At 36.9% G+C, this 19,384-nt stretch overlaps 1 protein-coding gene across 2 annotated transcripts in view; it reads left to right on the top strand.

Annotated features, from left to right (window-relative positions):
- Positions 1-19,384, top strand: part of LOC131237314 (pentatricopeptide repeat-containing protein MRL1, chloroplastic) — a 141,212-nt gene that overhangs the window by 104,408 nt on the left and 17,420 nt on the right. For both annotated transcript variants that reach the window (XM_058235020.1, XM_058235021.1), the window contains exon 17: positions 17,238-17,286. In XM_058235020.1, coding sequence (XP_058091003.1) covers positions 17,238-17,286 — 49 coding nt within the window. The remainder of the gene's footprint in view (positions 1-17,237; positions 17,287-19,384) is intronic.

Here is a 19,384-nt window from a genome sequence, read left to right on the forward strand (position 1 = left end):
ATTATGCCCTAAAATGATCTCGCGAAATGAATGGGCAGTGTGGATACAATATATACATCATGGTCCAACGGAAAGAGCGTTTACCATTTCATGGTCGAGTGCATGCACTGCCAAACGGAGAGAGAAGCCTAACAGAGCACGTGCACTACCAAACGAAGAGAGAAGCCTAACAGAGCTCCAACGGAAAAGAGCATTAATTGTAAGGCAACAGACTCTTAGCATCCAACCAATCCTATTTCATCACGTCACTTAAGTAGCCTCTTGGCTACTGAACTGTTCATTATCTAATCCACGGATTGTTCTTTTTGCTAAACAGCAAAACAATCGCACAACACAACCGACTTTTTTGCTAAGCAAAGCAGCTTCTCAATCTCAAAGTATTTCCTACTTTTTGACTAAACAATATCTGCAAAACAACTTTCTCAGATAATCGGCAAATCAACTTCTCAGAGTCTTGATCCGTTGGTTGTTGCTGCTCCAACAAAACTAGGATTCGTCAAGTTCTATTGTTCAAGAATTTATATTTCAATTAGCTTTTGTTTATCTATTATTATTATTCCTTATTTGTGTCAACTTGTTAATCTTTAAAATGACTAGTAGAAAATATGCATCTGGATATGAAAACTCAAGAAAAAAAGGAGAATAAAAAGTTTAGTACAACCTCAAAGAGGAGGCCTTAACAAATATCTTGTTGACAAAAGGGAACCAAATTCTAATCAAGATGTAATAGGTGAATAACCAAGTATTAGGGGGGACTTAGAAGAAGTTGATAATGTTGATGTGACTTAAGGGGAGAACTTAGAAGATAATGTTGATGTGACACAACAAAATGAAATTTTAGAACAAATTGTTAGTGAGACATACATAGATAGTCTAAGCTGTGATGATCAATCTATCTTAAATATCACTTGTTATGATCCTTGACATTGGAAGGAAATTAATACGAAGTTACGAGATATCTTAATAGAGAAAGGTCCAATTAGAATTAATGATATTGAGTTCCCAAAAAATGAAAACAATAGACATTTCTCGAAAGAATATTATATTCGTAGACTACCGAATGAGGAAAAACAAGATAGTGGATGGTTAGTGTATTCAATAGATACAGATAGAGTATTTTGTTTTTTGTTGTAAATTGTTTAGCTCAAAATATAGTACAAGTCAGTTAGTTAACGAAGGATGTAGAGATTGGAAAAATCTTGGTAAAAAGCTCAAGTCTCATGAAATATCTAATGAACATATTATCAATATGACTAGATGGTTTGACTTGGAAAAGAGATTGTCAAAAAATGAGATAATTAATAAGAGTGTCCAGGATCGAATTAACAAGGAGAAAGAACATTGGGAAAAAATTCTTGTTAGAATCATTGCTGTAGTGAAGACGTTAGCTAGAAACAATCTTGCGTTTCGGGGGAAGAAGGAAAAATTATATGAAGATAATAATGGGAACTTTTTAGGCCTGATAGAGATGATAGTAGAGTTTGATCCTGTAATGCAAGAACATATTAGACGTGTTCAAGTACATGAGATTCATAATCATTACTTGGGACATAACATACAAAATGAGTTGATCTTGATGTTAGCCGATGAAGTCAAAAGTATGATCATTAAGAAAATCAAAAGAGCAAAGTATTACTCAGTTATTCTTGATTGTACTCCTGATGCAAGTCATTAAGAACAAATGACTGTTATACTACGAAGTGTTGATACTTCAGTAAATCCAATAAAGATTGATGAACACTTTTTAGAATTTTTTATGGTAGAAAACACATCGGGGAAAGGACTTTTTGACGAACTTTTAAGTACACTAAAGAAACATAATCTTGATGTGGATGATGTTAGAGGACAAGGCTATGATAATGGATCTAACATGAAAGGTAACAAACAATGTGTGCAAAAAAGGCTTTTAGATTTAAATCCTAGAGCATTTTATACTCCTTGTGGCTGCCATAGTTTGAATTTAGTTCTTTGTGATATGGCTAATTCATGCTCTAAAGCAATATCATTTTTTGGAGTAGTACAACGTATATATTCTTTATTTGCTTTTTCTACAAATAGATGAAAAGTTTTATTAGAGTATATTACTTTGACTCCTAAACCTTTGTCCCAAACACGTTGGGAAAGTCACATTGAAAGTGTGAAAGCTCTAAAATTTCAGGCCCAAAAAATAAGGGATGCTTTATTGAAATTAGCAGAAGTTAGTAAAGATCCTAAGACAAGGAGTGAAGCCAAATGCTTAGCAACCTATGAGATTGAAAATTTTGAATTTCTATTGGGAATTAATATCTAGTATGAGATATTGTTTGCTGTAAATTCCGTTAGTAAGAGCTTACAACTTGAAAATATGCGTATAGATCTTGCTATGGATAAATTAAAGGGACTTATTATTTATTTCAAAAACTACGAAGAAAATGGTTTTAAATCTGCTTTGGATTTATCTAAAAAAGTTGCAGTTGAGATGGATATAGAAACTATATTCCGTAAAAAGCGTGTCATTCATAGGAAAAAACAATTCGATCAAAATGAAGAAAATGATGATGAGATGATGAAGTCAGCAGAGGAATCTTTCAAAATTGATTATTTTTATTATATTGTAGATCAAACAATATCTTTCATGCAAGATAGATTTGAACTATTTTCAAAGTATGATGACATATTCGGCTTTTTGTTTGGTCTTGAAAGATTAAGATCTTTTGATGATTGCGCTTTAGAAAAAAAAATGTCTCGATCTTGAAAATTTTCTTAAGCATGACATGCATTCTAATATTGATGGTTTGGATTTATTTTCGGAATTAAAAGTTTTAAAAGAAGTTGCAAAAACAGAAATTAATACTCCAATTGAAATACTTAATCTAATAAAAGAACTAGATTGTTTTCCAAATTGTTTTATTGCGTATAGAATAATACTTACCATACCTATTACAGTTGCATCTATAGAAAGAAGTTTTTCAAAACTAAAGATTATAAAAAATTATTTACGAACAATTATGTCTCAAGATAGATTAAACGGTTTAGCAATCTTATCTATTGAAACTGATTTATTGGGTAAAACTTGAATACAAAAGTTTAATTAGTAATTTTGCATCTAAAAAGGCAAGAAGCAAATTTATGGTTTAATTTTGAATTTATTATTATTTTTTATTTTTAAAACTAAAAAGCCTCATTTTTATGACTTGCCTAAGGCCTCCTAAAATGTTGAGCCACCCCTGCCTACAACCTCCTCCTTTTCAACCCTAGTTGCTGGATCAAGTATTGGGGGCCTCCTAAACTGTAGGGGACTGATCGGACCCTAGGGAAATCTGTTTCGTCATTTCTTTGTGCAGAAAATAATATTTTTTGTGTTGTTCTTCAAGTAGAAGGAATCGCTCGCAGAAGGGTGCATAGGATCCTTAGTGCAAAATATAGGCTTGCTAATTTCTGTCATAAGGTGATGTTTAAAATTGATTGTGTTTGTTACACCATGTGGAAGCAATTTTTGGGAGACTATTTCCATCCGTAAGGTTATGTGTGATGTGTGAATGATACGGATGCGGATTCTAGTGATAATGGGCCAGATTTTTTATGTGGTATTGTTCTGGATGTGTAGTTGATTGTGGTTCTCATTATTAAGTCAGCGCTTTTTATATAAATTGAAGTTGATAGTGGGGTGACTATGGAACTCAAAGGTGTGGTTGTTGGACCTGCATCACTTGGAGAAATGTTTGGATCTTTGTTTAATGCATCAATAATGTCTATGAAGTTGAATGGGAAGAATTATCTTATGTGGGCTAAGTCAGTTGACGTGTTTTTCTTAGCCTGTGAAAAGGATCAATTTCTTATGAAACCTAAGCTTGAAGAATCTGATTCTAAATATAGACAATGGATGTGTGACGATGCTCAAATTCGAGCATGGTTGTGGAATAGCATGGAACTTGAAGTGAGTTCCAATTTGGTGTTCTTAAATACAACAGAAAATATTTGGGATACTGCTAGGAGATCTTTTCGCAACAAAATATTTCTCAAGTATATCAGTTATACGAGGAGATCTTTTCATTACAGAAGGGGGATAAGTCCCTTGGTGAATATTTTACAAAATTGACTAGAATGTGGGAAGAGCTTTCCATATATCATCCCATTAACTCTAATGTCATTATTATGAAAAAGCAATGGGAAGATGTGAAAGTCGTGAAGCTCTTGTGTGGATTACCAAAAGAATACCAATCGATAAAAGATTATATTTTGAGAGGTGTATCCATTCCTTCAATGGCCGAAGTTTATGCAAGGCTTCAGAGTCTTTCTTGCAAATGAATCTAACAATACTCGTGTTAATGCTGTTGGAACATTGTTATTATTGGTGTTTTATGTTTAGAATGGACTTTTCTGTAAATAGGGGTCTATTTCTAAATATATCATTTATAGCTTGTTATGGGGTAAGTAGTTGTAAAAACCCTGCATATATAAAGGAATAAGAAAAAGGAGAGGGTAACGTTTATCCTCTCTCTCAAACTTCTTCTTTCTATAGGTCTCTCACCCATTTCTTCTTCACAAAAACTACATGGCATCAGATCGAAGTTCGATCAAGACCTTGTAAAACCAATAGAAATCCTCCTGTTTTTTTCAACGAGGAGATCGAGTTCAGGTTGAAACAAGAAGATTAAAGCAGTTTCTGACGAACGAACTTGCTGGCGTCAGCATCCGTACGTCTGACATCAACAACCCCACAATCATATGGATCGGATTGCATCAAAACCAACACCCTTAGGTGCAGATTCATGTAAGGAGGTCAATGACAATTTTTCCAAATTTTTTTGGAGTGGTTTGAGATATATTTTTTAAAACTTTTCTAGGATTTTTCTGAAAAATCCCCAAATCAGTCCATATGCATTTGAGTACCTTACATAGGGGAAGTACTTTCGTGGAGGATCGGATCTGGTCGATGCTCATTTTCACCCAAAAATAGGGCCGTCTGTGCCATTTTTGGGTCTAGCATATACACTGGATGGTCAATATATATTCCATCAATCATCGGTACTTGTTTGATTTGTTGTGTGGCTTTCTTTCCTCTTATCTCCATTTTTCTTCAATATTTATATACTCTAAGGTAGTTGGACATGGCCCTGAGGGACCACTCTTGATTACTTCTACCAAGTTTAATGGAAGTAACTTTCTTCTACGGTCTCGGGCTCTGTTCAAATGTATATCATTAGGAAGGAGAAACTTGGATATCTTACTAGGACTGCAAAGAGACCTTCATCTGGAGACTCATGGAAACATGATGCATGGGATTCATCTTATGCTATTGTCATGGGCTGGTTACTCTATGAAACCAAACATTACTTCTAGATATTTCTTTTATGATACCGCTGTTGACCTATAGTAGTCCCTAAATGACACTTATGGAACCATCTCGAACAGGCCTTGTATTTTCCAATTAACCACAGAGTTGTATTCACTTACACAGGAGAACATGTTCATTATTGAATACTTTGGGGCTTTGAAAAGCCGTTGAGAAGAGTCGAGTCATTTTCAACCCCTCAACGAATTACCAAATAGTCGTAGTGCCAAAATTGTGAAAGTCGCAAGAAGATGAGGCCAAGATTTACAAGTTTCTAACTAGGTTGAACAATGAATATGAGGCGTTAAGGACACAACTTGTTGCTACAAGTCCTTTTCATTCACTTTAGGCACCTTACTCTATTGTTCATATAGAGGAAGCCTGCATGTGAGTTATGTCGGCCCCAACCTTGACACAGGAGCGGATTGCCTTTAACTCCACTACCGTTCCATCTAGAGATAATAGTGGTGGTTCATATATTTGAGGAGGAGCCTCAGTTAGATGACGTGGCCGAGGTCATGGAAGATTTATGTGCACCTTTTCCAATTGTTCAGGATATACTCGAGAACAATGCTTCAAGCTACATGGCCGTCCTACTGCTCACATTGCAACTTGTGATGAGACTAGGAATGCATCCGATACTCTTGGTAGTCTCCCTATGGATACTTCAGATCAAGCTGATTCTGTCAGTATGACTCATGCCGAAGCTATGGAACATCAACATCTCCAGTTACTTCAAGCCCAGTTAGGCCCCTTTGCCTCCTTTTTATCACAGTCGTCTGCCTCCTCATTCATTGCTACAACAGGTACTGCACTCCATCCCTCCTCCACTCCTGCAACTTGGATTATAGATTCGAGGGTCTCTGACTATATGACTAGTATGCACGGTTGTCTTCTTTCCTCCACCTCTTCTACTTGTAATCGTTTAGTTCGTCTTGCTAATGGGACTTCCACTCCAGTAGGATGTATTGGTTTTGTATCTTTTTCTCCTTCCCTCATCTTATCTAGCATCCTGTACATTCCCAACTTTAATTCAAATTTGAGCTTTGTTATTTGTCTTACTAGAGCATTAAATTGTTGTGTGATTTTCTTTCCTTCTCATTGTGTCTTTTAGGACTTGAGTATGAAGAGAACTATTGGTGTTGGGCTATGAGTGTGGTGGTCTCTATTTTCCGTGTCGGGGGAACTGGCCCACAATCATATTACCCTACTCGAGATTCATGAACTCCATTGCCTTCTTCTCATGAACACTGTTAGGAAAGTACTTATAGAATTTCTCGCATAACATCTCCCATGTCCACACCGTCTCCTCCCTAGCCGATCTCACCATTTTCCATTAATGGTCGGCCTCTCTTTTCAACTTGAAAATTGCTAAAGTGACCTTTTGTTCCCTATGACAGCAAACACCTTCAATTGTGTCTTCCACTTTTCTACTTTCATAGGGTCCAACTAACTCTTGAAAGTAGGTAGACTCAACCTCTTAAATTCCTTCACTAGGCTCCCGACCTTGTCTTGCTCGACCAGCACGGCCTCCTCATTTGTACAACAAACTTGCTGCTTCAAAATGGCATTCATGTCTCCCAGAGCATGGAAGACTCCTTCAAGTGGTTGACTACCATCAGAGGCACTAGTGCGAGGCTGCGGGTCAAACATGATCTTTGATTGGAGAGGCAAAACATCAAAATTCATTCAAAAGTAGATAACCTAAGAGCAACACCACTAGAAAACTAAACAAACAGCAATCAACACAGAGGTGCATCCTATCTCCAATGTGCTTAACTGTTCAAACAAAACCTAGCTCGAATCTATCGCCAAAACCTTGGCTCTGATACCAAAACTGTCACGCCCCGAGTTCGGAACTTGGATTCGCTCAACCTAGATCTCACACCCAATGCTCGCTACTCGATTTTGTGCTCAACAACCTACCAATAAAAATAAAATAACTAATTAAAAAATGAAAATCAATAAACACTATTACCAAGCATCCATAGATAATATTATTTTAAGTAGAGAAGAATATGAACTCCATCCAATACTTAAAGATGTCATCAACCAGGAAATAAACATAAAATTGGGATACAAGTCTCTTACAATAAAATAAAATATATATATATATATATATATATATATATATATAAAACTAAACCATATGAATAGTATCGGCAAACAACCCTCAAACACTTTGTTGAGGTCCTATTCCTAAAAGGAAACATCAGCAGAAAGGGCAAGGTTAAAAGCTTAGCAAGTAATCTCAATGCTAGCTAAAAAAACATGCTCGTTTCCAAATGATCATGATTAAAATAAAATATCATTGAAAAGTGACATGCATGATAATACATAACCAACTATATTTCTTTCTTTCCTTTTTAAAATTTTTTTTATAGAAAGTCGTCACAAATAATTAATATAGACTAAAGTTCAGAACATCGGGGCCATTTTAATCTAGTTGGCCAACACTTTCTCAAACCCACCCGGCTTGCATAAGTGGTCTTTTTCACCCACCCAGCCCAAATCCATGAGTGACCATTCATATGTTAGCTGGTTAGACTACTACTCCACCTGGCTTACGTAAGTGGTTTGTTGCACCCACCCGACCCAAATCCATGAAACTTCCTATAAGTACCAATTAGGGTTCTAGGACTTTCAACCCAAGGGTCTCAATCACCCCACCTGTTTTTATTTTAGGGACTCTCAACCTAAGGGACTGAATCACCCTAGCTAGTTACATTTTAAGAACTCTTAACCCAATGAATTCAATCACCTTACCTATTTTTTGACATTCCAAGTATGGGTCACAATTATATATATATATATATATATATATATATATATATATATATATATATATATATATATATATATATATATATAAACACACAACACATGATTTTTCTCAAATCATTGTTTTCAAAATATCACACGATCATTTCTACTCTGATTAGAAAACTCGAAACCATCATACGTATGATTTTCAAAACTGCCGGACAATAATTCACAAAAACCCTGAAAAGTATAGATTTTGTGCAACATGGTTTTCTTAGAATCAAGAAAGATGGTCCTTATTCAAAAACGTGATCTAGCAATTTGCGCCAACTATCTAAAGGTAACATGAAGATTAGATCGGCATGATAACAAGACGCAAATTAAAGAATTAAGGATATTTATCCACATTAAAGCCCATGCATGTATCGCAATAAGATGAAAGCTGGAAAACTATAAAAGATACTTATATGAGATTCATCATGATCAAAACACAAAAAACAAATCACCATAAAATTCAATCGTGATTAAACGCATGATAAAGTCAGGAAAACGATGAGATATACTCACATCAAGATTTTTACAGTCTTGGAAAATTTACTACGGGTGTGAGCAACTCCTGGAACACTCCCCTCCCCCATTATGCGTGGTTACGTCTGTTTTGAAAGTGCTCTTGTTTGTCAATTAACGTGAAGGTTGAGTCTTAGAGTCAAGTAAGCCCCGAATGAAGATTACAAGTTTGAATAGTCGCCTAAGTTGAAGAAGTTCAAGAGCATATCAAAGGTAAATTAAGCCTCACAACCCTAACCAAACCCTCTTAGGTATTAAAACCCTTAATCATGGTCCATACTTGCCCAAAATCATCTTAGCAAAACCCTTGGTAAATATGTTAAATACCTTAACTTGTATCTTGTGGAGATTGAATCATATTGAAGAAATTATGTTATTGTCAATGTCATTGAAGTGACATCGAGACATCTTTGATGTCATCGAAGGTTGTTTGATGACATCGGAATCGAGGCCAGTTTGTCCAGCAACCAAACTGATTTTATCTGCAAATTGTCGATGGCACCAAAGGGTTTCAATGACATCGAAACTTAAATTTCGATGGCATCGAACCAGCTTCGATGACATCGTAATATGGCCAAAACTCTCCAGCAAGCTTTTAAGGAAAATCGAACTTCTTAATGCAATCGAACCACCTTCGATGGCATCGAAGAAAAGTTATCGATGTCATCGAAGAAGGTTCGATGACATCGTAAAACATACCAAATAGTCTAGTAAGTTTTTCAAAGGAAAATGCATAAATTCTCGATGACATCAAAATTCAAATCTCGATGGCATCGAAGAATGTTCGATGACATCGAAATGTGGACGAAATGGTCTAGAGAGCTTTCAAAGGAAAATGAGTAAAATCAGGATGAAATCGAAACACCTTCAATGACATCGAAAATGAACCCTGTTAGTCCAGCAACCTCAGAGTATTTTTTAAGAAAATCTTGATGGCATCGAGTCATCCTTCAATGACATCGAAGGACATTCGATGACATCGGACAGAAACTGTCCAGCACCTATTTGAAAATCTTATGCAAAGTTCTATGTCATCGAAGAAGGTTCGATGACATTGAAACTGACAGATTTCTACCCATTTTCTTACCATTGAGATTTTACTTATAAAAGTTGGGAGTTGCTTCTAGGGTTTTCAAGTGAGTATTGAAGAGAGCTTTGAGAGAGTTGTTCCAGGAGTAAATACCTTTCCTCTCAAGCCTTCTTCCCTCATAGGAGTTCATCATTCAATCCATTCTTAAATGCAATCATTGTGAACTTATTGCTTGGATTGAACTATGAACTCCTGCATTTATTGATGTTCCAACAACACATCTTAAAGGTAAATTAATATGCTGGATTCATTAAATGCTCAAATTTGGGGAATCCCTTCTAGCTCATAAATTCACATCATTAACTAGATAGGATTTACCCAAAACCCCTTACCTACCAACCTTGACATCGACATTGAAGCATCTACGATCGGTTGCGGTTCAAAGGAGCTGAAGAATCTTCAACAACCAAGAAGATCTTCATCAATGTGTTGAATGGGGCTCACTCTCTTCTAGGTAAGTATTTGAGTCCACCTAGTGTCTGAAAAACCTTTCCTTGTGTAGGATTGAGATTCAGAGTTTGGTTACCACGAACTCACTAAGACCTTTCGTAAACCTCTGACGGGAGAATACATATAATGTCCTTATGTAGGACTGTTTTATAGTTCTTGTGTAGAACTTATAGCTCTTGTGTAGGGCTTATCAAGTGCCTTGTGTAGGCAAGTTTAGTAAACTTGTGTAGGTTGTAAAGGTTTATAGTTAACCTGATTTAAAATCATTGGATGGTGAAATCTGGCACACTTTAGAAGAGATTACGTCAACCGGGAGTGGAGTAGGCACATAGCCGAACCATTATACATCATTGTGCAATGTGTTGAATGCTTTACTTCATGTCTTGTGATTGATTAACTGCTTGGTATGCTTTAAACAATTCATGCACAATACGTGTTTGATAATATGCCACAACTATGTATATCACTATCCTGATTTTGTTTGCACACTTATTCTAGATTAAATCTCTTTATCTATGTGTTTAGAGGTAAGTGTTTGCAAAAGGAGTAAATAAATTTTAAAAGTCCTATTCACCCCCCTCTAAGACAACTAGACGTATCTCCAAGCTTCGGTTCTAGCAGTTTACCTACAATTTCATGTTTTTCCTTTATATGGTCGTTACAGAAGAAGAGATTTCTTTCGAAACAACTCAAAAGAAGTTGCCAAAATGTAGTTTAGAAGAGATTCCCAAAAAATAAAAAAAATAAAATAATAAAAAAAGAAAGAAAACAAGTTTTTTTTTTTTTTTATCATTATTTTTCTCAATTTTCTATGGGAGATGACACAACCATTGTATCATTGATACATATCTAACTATTGACGATACAATGGAAGTGCATAAAGGGGCTTGGACTTGATTTCCTTATATATGGCGTAATATCACTGATATATTGTGATATATTGGGCAATACCAAGAGTTTTAGATGTCCCCATTGCAACACTGATATTATCAGTTGATATATCGATTAATACTATGGATACTGAAAATACTGGTTTGAACATTGCAAGAGGTGAGAAATGAGGTTCCAAATATTGATATCCTAGAACCGATATGAATCAATGCATATCTATACTTGTATTGGCCCAATTTGTTGAACTTTTTAAGTTAAAAAATTGATAATTATTGGATAAATTAGAGAAAATGGAAAATTCCTATTTTGATATTGTTACTGGGTTACCAAATTTATTATTATTATTATTTTAAAGGTAATTCTATTGTCTCTTTAGCATAATCTTATGTATGTATTGTTGTACTTTGTAGTATCGCTGTCGTTGCATGTCTTTGTAATTTAATATGCTTAGTTTTGACTTTCTAGATGCCCTATCAATTTTAATTCTCATATAAGCAACTTTCTTCTTCGCAATACTTTGTCCTTTCAACGTTATCTTTTGTTAGCACTCCTAGCGTTTTTATGCCTTATCCCATTAAAGTGTAAAGACGACATATTGACAATAAGGCATATCATGAAAGAGTTGCTCGAAGGAAAAAGAATTGTGTTCTATAAAAAAACCTAAGGACTCTTTTGAACAATACAAGGCTCAATTGCTGGTGATTAGTGTTCAGAGTATCAGTATTATTACATGTATTGATGACCGGGGATACGTAAACATGTATCGATATCGCCAATATTTGAAAAATATCATAGACTTTAAGAAACATTGGGAAAGGAGGAATTTTTCAATGAAACTTCAAGAGATGTTAAAAGACAATTTTTATATATTTAGGAATCAAATATTGCAAAAAACAACTATACATAATATGTTTACATTTTATAGGAGCGTAAACCATGTGTTGTCAGGAAAAAGCGGTGCAATTATATCGAAAATGAGTTCATAACAAATTTGCACGCATCTATTCTTAATTTCTCCCCCAAATTCAAGATTTGATTAAAGAAAATGCAAGAGAATTGGTCGAAATCACTCAGAAACGAAATCCATGAAATTTTTTTTGAAAAAAGAATTTTCTTTGCTTTTTGTGATTTTTTTTTCCGAATTTAGTTTGATTTTCAAGGATTTATGGTGTATCGGTGATAGTATCATTGATTTTGTTAATGCACCTGAATTTTAAAAGGACCTGGGCAAAAATATTGCAATAATGATATTATCGCTGCATATCGCCGATATTATAAAAAATATTGGTAGTATTGGGAAATTTGTTATAATGTGGGTTTTGATATCACTAGCCCAGTGAAACCAGTAATATTGCTGATATTATTGATAATATTGACAATATTTGAAACACTTAGTGATGAATCTACTGAAACATATGTTGTGGTCTATCAAAAGACCTTTGCTAAGTTGAATTATTGAGGTTTGTTATCATATCATTGGCAATTGGTTGTTCTTGGCGTCTCTATCCATTACACATGGTGGTGATTTACAGGAAGCAGTTTGTATAGTTTTTTCCCCCTTGGTTCTATCCTCGAAGTGCATGGAATTGTCTACGGTTGTGCATTGGAGTTCTCCACGGTCAAATGTTATGTGCCTATTTGTGTTGAAACGCGTGGAGCTTTTTGTGCTTGCATGCCAGATCTATCTCCAGTCATGCATGCCATGCCTGTTTTAATGGAGATGTGCAGAGTTGTCTACAGTCGCATGTCTCATAGTTGTTTGCACAACACACCTTTATAGTCATAAGGGTTTTCCAGCTAATAATTGCTCATTGTGAGTAGTTTGCAGTCGTGTGTTGGAGCTATATGCGGTTGCATGTGATGCACGGAGTTGTTTGTGGTCACGCATTGTAGCCGTTTCGGTCACGCGTTGGAGTTGTCTGCATTTGTGATCACATTGCCTATCCGCATGAAGGTGTGTAGGGTTGTTCGAGTTGTGCGTGTAATGCCTGTCTACGCGTAAGTGTGTTGTGCTTGTCTATGCTAAGGCACACTAGAGTTGTTTGAGTGGAGGTGCGTGGAGCTTGTTTGCATTGTGGCCCATAAATGTCATGTGCCTTGAGGTTTGTGAAGGTTGCTTCAGGGTTGGTTGCCGAGGTTGTCTTACTCCTACAGTGCCACTCTAGAGGATGCTTTAGTTGCCACTCAAGTTGTTCACATTCCTAGCCTCTGAGACCTTTGTTGGTTATAGTCATTATTTAAATTATCTCCGATATTATCATTATCTCTAGCTTGGTGATACCGATAACACTAGTAACGATACCGATGACATTGGTAGTATTAGAAATTCCAGGCATCAACAATGTCCTAAGTATCACCAATGTATCAATATCGCCAATATTTTCAATTGTGTAAATTCCAGGCATCACTTGTATTGTCATTGTATGGATATCGCCAATGTATCGCTAATATTTTTTACTGTGTAAATTCTAATTGACACCATGACGCTCATATCACAAGTATATCGGCGATATTTCAATAATATAATCAACGTAGAGATATCACAGAAAGTTTGTTTATTAAAAAAGTCTATTTCAGTTTTTTTTTTTTATGAGCACATTGTTGCATGCAGTTTTCAATTTGCTGTTGCTAATATTAATAATATCTCAATATTATCATTATCGCAACATGTGCGATATCAAGACCACAATCTTTTGTTTCCTTTTTAGTTGTTGATGATTTCTTGGCAAAATATCATGAGTTGTCGATATTATGCAATACTGATGGATATTTGGATGGTTCGATGAGATGGATGGGATGGTTAGACTGTGTCTTACGACGACACGTGCTTTTAAGCCTCCATTAAATGGAAGCCTATTATGAATTCTTCTTCTTTTTTTTTTTTTTTTGCAAATTTTTATTCCCAAATATGTAGATAAGTGTATTTTAACATCTCCTAGAGTTTCGCCGAAAATTATACAGTTTTTCCCATGTTTTCCCGCATTTCCGATTATCGGTGATATTATTGGCGATATCGACATTGTTTCCATATCCCCAACCAACGAAACTTGTAGCAATACTGATACCTCGACACTGGTTATAGGTCACTATTCTCTTGGCCCTGTTACTCCCCTGAGGTCTCAACAAGCCATTACTACCTTTTTTTTTAGGGCAAACAATTACAGTAGAGACTCTAAGTTCAAGTCATTAACCCCAAGCCCAATGACATTTTCATATGCGTGTGATATTCATTAGATGCCTTAAGCAAAGCGATCATCACCCCTCCATTGTGTTTGTGATTCTAGTGAGTTTCTTATGACTCTTTCATCTTCATACCATTGCTCCTAGATGCTTGCAGTATGGGGTGCTACCCTCCTGGCCTTTCGACCCGTTGCATCTTTACCATTTTTACACAACTCTGCATTCTCGCACACAAGCACCTGCATCATGCTTGACACATCCTGGTCGTTCATTGTGTGGATGCATGCATGTTAGAGATTCATTTCTTGGAGCTTGAGCGACCTCATGTGGGCCCGTTGCATCGACACGTGTGCCTCCTCGTTTACGGGATTTGTCGCGATATGCATCTCATTGCGCCACCCCACCTTTTGGTGACAACTTACCTTTAGATGGCACTTGTCATCTTCTTATGAGTATCCATGCACCATGTGTCAAGCAGGGATTGATCATTGGTACCTTTAGATGGCTCTTGTCATCTTTTTATGAGTATCCATGCACCATGTGTCAAGCAGGGATTGATCATTGGCTAACTACCTCTACCCTCCACCTTATAAATAGGGTCATTTCGTAGACACACACACACACACACACACACACACACACACAAAAAAAAGAAAGAAGAAGAAGAAGAAGAAGAAGAAGAAGAAAAGAAAAAAAGATCAAAGGAAGAAAGAACTAACGAATATTGTGAAGAGATCTAAGAAGAGAAAGAAGGGAATTTCCTTTTGGGCGGGGGGGGGGGGGGGGTTGAAGAGAGAGAGAGAGAGCGCTTTGCATCTGGTAGAAGCAATGCAATAGCTCCCAGCCTCATGTCCACCATGTGTCACTTGGTGTAGTTCGGCATCCCGACACCCACTCGCATTGTAAATTGTCTTTTCTTTGTTGTTAGGGATTTGGCTGTCGCCTATGTGCACATGGTACCCATTTCCTCTTCTTGTATGCTAGGATTCGATCATTGCCTACATGTGTGAAGTACTCACCTGCGTTTGTTTGCTTTCTCTGTATGCATGGAGGTCTTGTAGTTGAGTCTACACACTCTTGCATTCTTCCCTTTTTTCTTTGACATATTTACGTTTGTTCGAGGACGGCCGAGCCACATCCCTTATTGCCTTTGCGGGTTTAGACAAGGACGCGGAAACAACATGGCTCCACTTCTTATGATAACCCATTTGCAAGACTAGCATGTTCGTTAAAGTGTGTGCGCATGTGCATTGCAATTCTCTTTTTTGCCCCTTTTCTCCTCTTGGGACACTTCCTAGCACTCGCTTGTGCGCATCCAGCCCCTTGGTGTAGGGCTGAGCCAAACAGTATGTATGCATTTAGAAATGTGATTTTCAGCCAGCCTATGTAATGTGAATGTTCTCAATGAATAGTGCAGTGTGTCAGTGACTTACCTCATCTATCAACATTCTCGTAAATTAGTGGGGTTTTAACCACCACACTGTAATGTTCTGATTTATAAGAGTTGGGGAGTGTAGTCTACATTGTGTTTAAAGCTCAACATGAAATCATTTATCTCATATCTATAAGTTGCTAGCCATGAAATGCTTGCCTTATTAATGGGAATCAGAAGAACCTGACCCTTCTCTCTCTCTCTCTCTCTCTCTCTCTCTCTCTCTCTCTCTCTCTCTCTGTGCACAATTTAGAAAATATCATGATATAAAAGGTTGTATATTAGATCCTTTTTTTTTTTCTCATTTAATTTGCACTTTCTTTCTCCCACCCCTTCGTGAAGTGTAACTAGACCAATTTTCTTGTGTTTTTATGTTGCTGTTGAACCTTTTCCATTTTTTGGTTATGATCTAAGGAGAAGCTTTTCTTTCTTCTTCTTCTTCTTCTTCTTCTGCTTCTTTGTACCAAAATATGTGGAACAAATCAAGATCATATAATAAGAATGAGAGGTCTTTCTTTATCAATCCTTTTTCCCTCATTCTTAAAGAACTAGAAGGGCCTGACTCATCCTTTTCTACTTTTTTGTATTCTTTTTTCTTTTTTACTTGATTTAGAAAATCCCATGATATGCTTCAATAAAATCGTTATTTGTCAAATATTTACAATTGCATCATTATATGCATGATAGAAAAGAGTTCCAATCAAGTGGTATAATAGATCTTCTTTTTTGTGTGTGTCTGGCTCCATGGCTTAGTGGTAGACAGACTGTTTCAACACATAGGCCAGGGATCGAGTGCCCATGTAGGGTGGGTGGGTGTGTGAGTGAGTGTATGTGTAAAAAAAAAAGATCTTTTTTTTTTTTTCTTTTCCATTTATTTCTTAATTTCTTTCTTCTACCACTTCCTCAAGCATTACTAAGACCAATTTAATTGTGTTTTCATGTTGTCGTTGAACATTTTCCATTCTCGATTTATGACCAATGGAGAAATTCCTTTTTTGACCGAAGGAACAAATTATGGTCATATAATAAGAACAAGATACCTTTATTGATCAAACCTTTCTCCTCTCATTCTGAAAGAATTAGAAAGATTGAGTTTGAATTTGTTCATGTGGAATCTGGGTTTACTACCCTTTTATTTTCTTTAATTTTAACTTAGATGAATGTTTAAGTTTCATTGAAGTTCGATAGTTTTTCTTCAATCACAACTGTCCAATGTTTTCCTTTCTTATATTTTAGTTTGTTTTCTGAAATTTCTGCAAGTACACTATTCCCAATATCTTTCTATTAATTTCTTCTTCCACATTTCTCTAGTTTGAAATTTGCATGCTTATTTATGAAGATTTAAGGGTTTGAGCCCTTAGCTCAATGGTAGACAGGCCTTGTTTCAACATTGAGGTCTTGGGTTCAAGCCCAGCTTACCTATCATAATTTTTTCATGAAGATTTTATATTTAAAGAGATGTTAATTGTAGATTTCTTCTTTCCTGTACAAAGTATGGTTGTTGAAATTGCACCTTATAGTTATTGATTCTATATGTTGGAACTTGTCAGGTCTACCTCCTAACAATTTTGAAAGGTCTCAGACATCGACTTGCTGCTGGTAATTCACTATGGAAATGCTTGATCTCCTTACTTGCATGCACTTGGAAACTTATCATTTGCTTGAACGTTCAAAATTTTCTACATGAAAATTGCTGTAAGGTGGAGGCAACTTAACTCAATCTAATCATACCAATTAATGAAAATTCATTAACAAAGAAAAGTAAAAATATTGTATGGGGCTTGGAGAATAGGGAAATAGTAGCTATGTATGTATAGTAATACATGATACATCTAATTAGATGAATCACACTGGCAAGGTGTTAAAACTGGTGGGTGGTGAAGTATTTGCCATTTCATTTTGATGAGAATGATAAGAAGATAGCCAGAAAATACAAGGTTACATTTTACAACACGAGGATCTATGTCAAGTGATGATGTGTATTTTAATTTAACAAACTATTCTACTCAACATAAACGAATGAAAATAGAAGAAACTTGTCACACGCCAGATTTGGTAACCGGACTCACAAGGAACTCGATAGTCAATTTTGGCTGCAACAGCCTCCGTAGTACCCTATTCTCGGCTTCTGAGGCAGGCTCCGATCCTAGGATCCTACAAGGAGGATTTTCATAACTATATATCCATTCCAATACGAGCATACCCAAGATCACAGCAAGTAAATCTCAGAAATAACAGAGGAACACACAACAAAATCCACTATAAATTTAAACTTTAGATACAATGCTAAAAGGAAATACATCTGATGACAAAAGAAGAAGGAAGAAGATCTGCAACACTGGGGTCATCGGCTCAACACCTATCTAAGCTCTGCTGCTAAGACGTCGACCTAGTATCTCCTGCACACGTCAATCATGCATAAGCTTATAGAAAGCTTAATGGGTGGTGAAAGTGTGATAATGGTGCACAAAAGAATAATAGGGAATGCAGAAAGGAAATATGATCAGTGCCAATGCCACAAGCCTACCAAGGCTGCCAGGAATGGAAGAAGCCATACTAGGGCTATGCAAATGCAAGGAGATGCCAATGGTCATAACCAGTCCACATATCTAATAGTTTCCATCACAAGGAGTACCACCAGAGTTTAATGCACTGCAGGATGACTGTCGCTCTCCAAGCCGCACAGTCAAGCAAGTGTATGAGACCACACTACCCGCCTGTGGACAGTCAATAACCAGCGAGGCTCGACGGTAGTGGACCCATTTACGAGTTGGTCAGACTCAGCCTAGCAATGCCCTTTCACTCAGGCGGATAAGGCAACATTCTATCTCAATCGACTACACAGCAGTGGGAGACGCGGCCTATCGGTGTAAGGCACTCGGGCGCTCATGGTTTCCACTCGGTTACGGCGTTGAGGCGTCTTCCAGGTACCTTGAAGGTTTAGGGGCTTTCAACCAAGGATATCCAACGTACCCCAAATGCTCAAGATAATATATTTCCAGTGTCCATAAATACGGCCATTCACGAATGTCCCTGTGGAGGCAAGGCCTTGATGAAGCAAGGGTGATACTGACATGAAATGCGATGCCAATGCATGAGTCACGTATACAGATCATGCATCAGCTCTAAGCACTGGATGTACATAAGAGGGAAACTCCATCCTTCTGCCATATCATCTCTATGACCACGCACAAATGCAGTCCAGTCACACTATGATGCACATGGGTCATGTGGATGCGCCATACGAAGATGAAGACTTAACATGTATACTCCTCCTTCCTAAGGAGGGGAAACAAGTCTAGGTACTTAGACAATTTACTATGGGATTATCCTCTAGTGGGGGCCCAACACTCTGGGGTAGCCCACAAGCTAAGACGGTCCATATAAGCCTAAGGGAAGAAGCAGTCCTAACAAGGGTCTAGGTGGGCCTTCAACCACCTATAACCACCCTATGGGCCTACCTTAGGGCCACCAAGGAGGACATCCAACCTCAACTAGGTCCCAAAAGGTAGCCCGCTACTACTCGAGCGAATCAAGGGCCAAGGCCTAAAACAATCCGTGGCCCTAGTGGGCAATATACATGGCCTTACTAATAGGCAACATTATGGACCCCTAAGTAAGTTTTGGGCCCAACCAAAAAGGTTACAAACCCACATATTGTGGTAGGCCTAATGGGCAACCCGGTATTCCAACCATA

Source organism: Magnolia sinica, chromosome 2, assembly GCF_029962835.1.
Source record: "Magnolia sinica isolate HGM2019 chromosome 2, MsV1, whole genome shotgun sequence".
Lineage (NCBI taxonomy): Eukaryota > Viridiplantae > Streptophyta > Magnoliopsida > Magnoliales > Magnoliaceae > Magnolia > Magnolia sinica.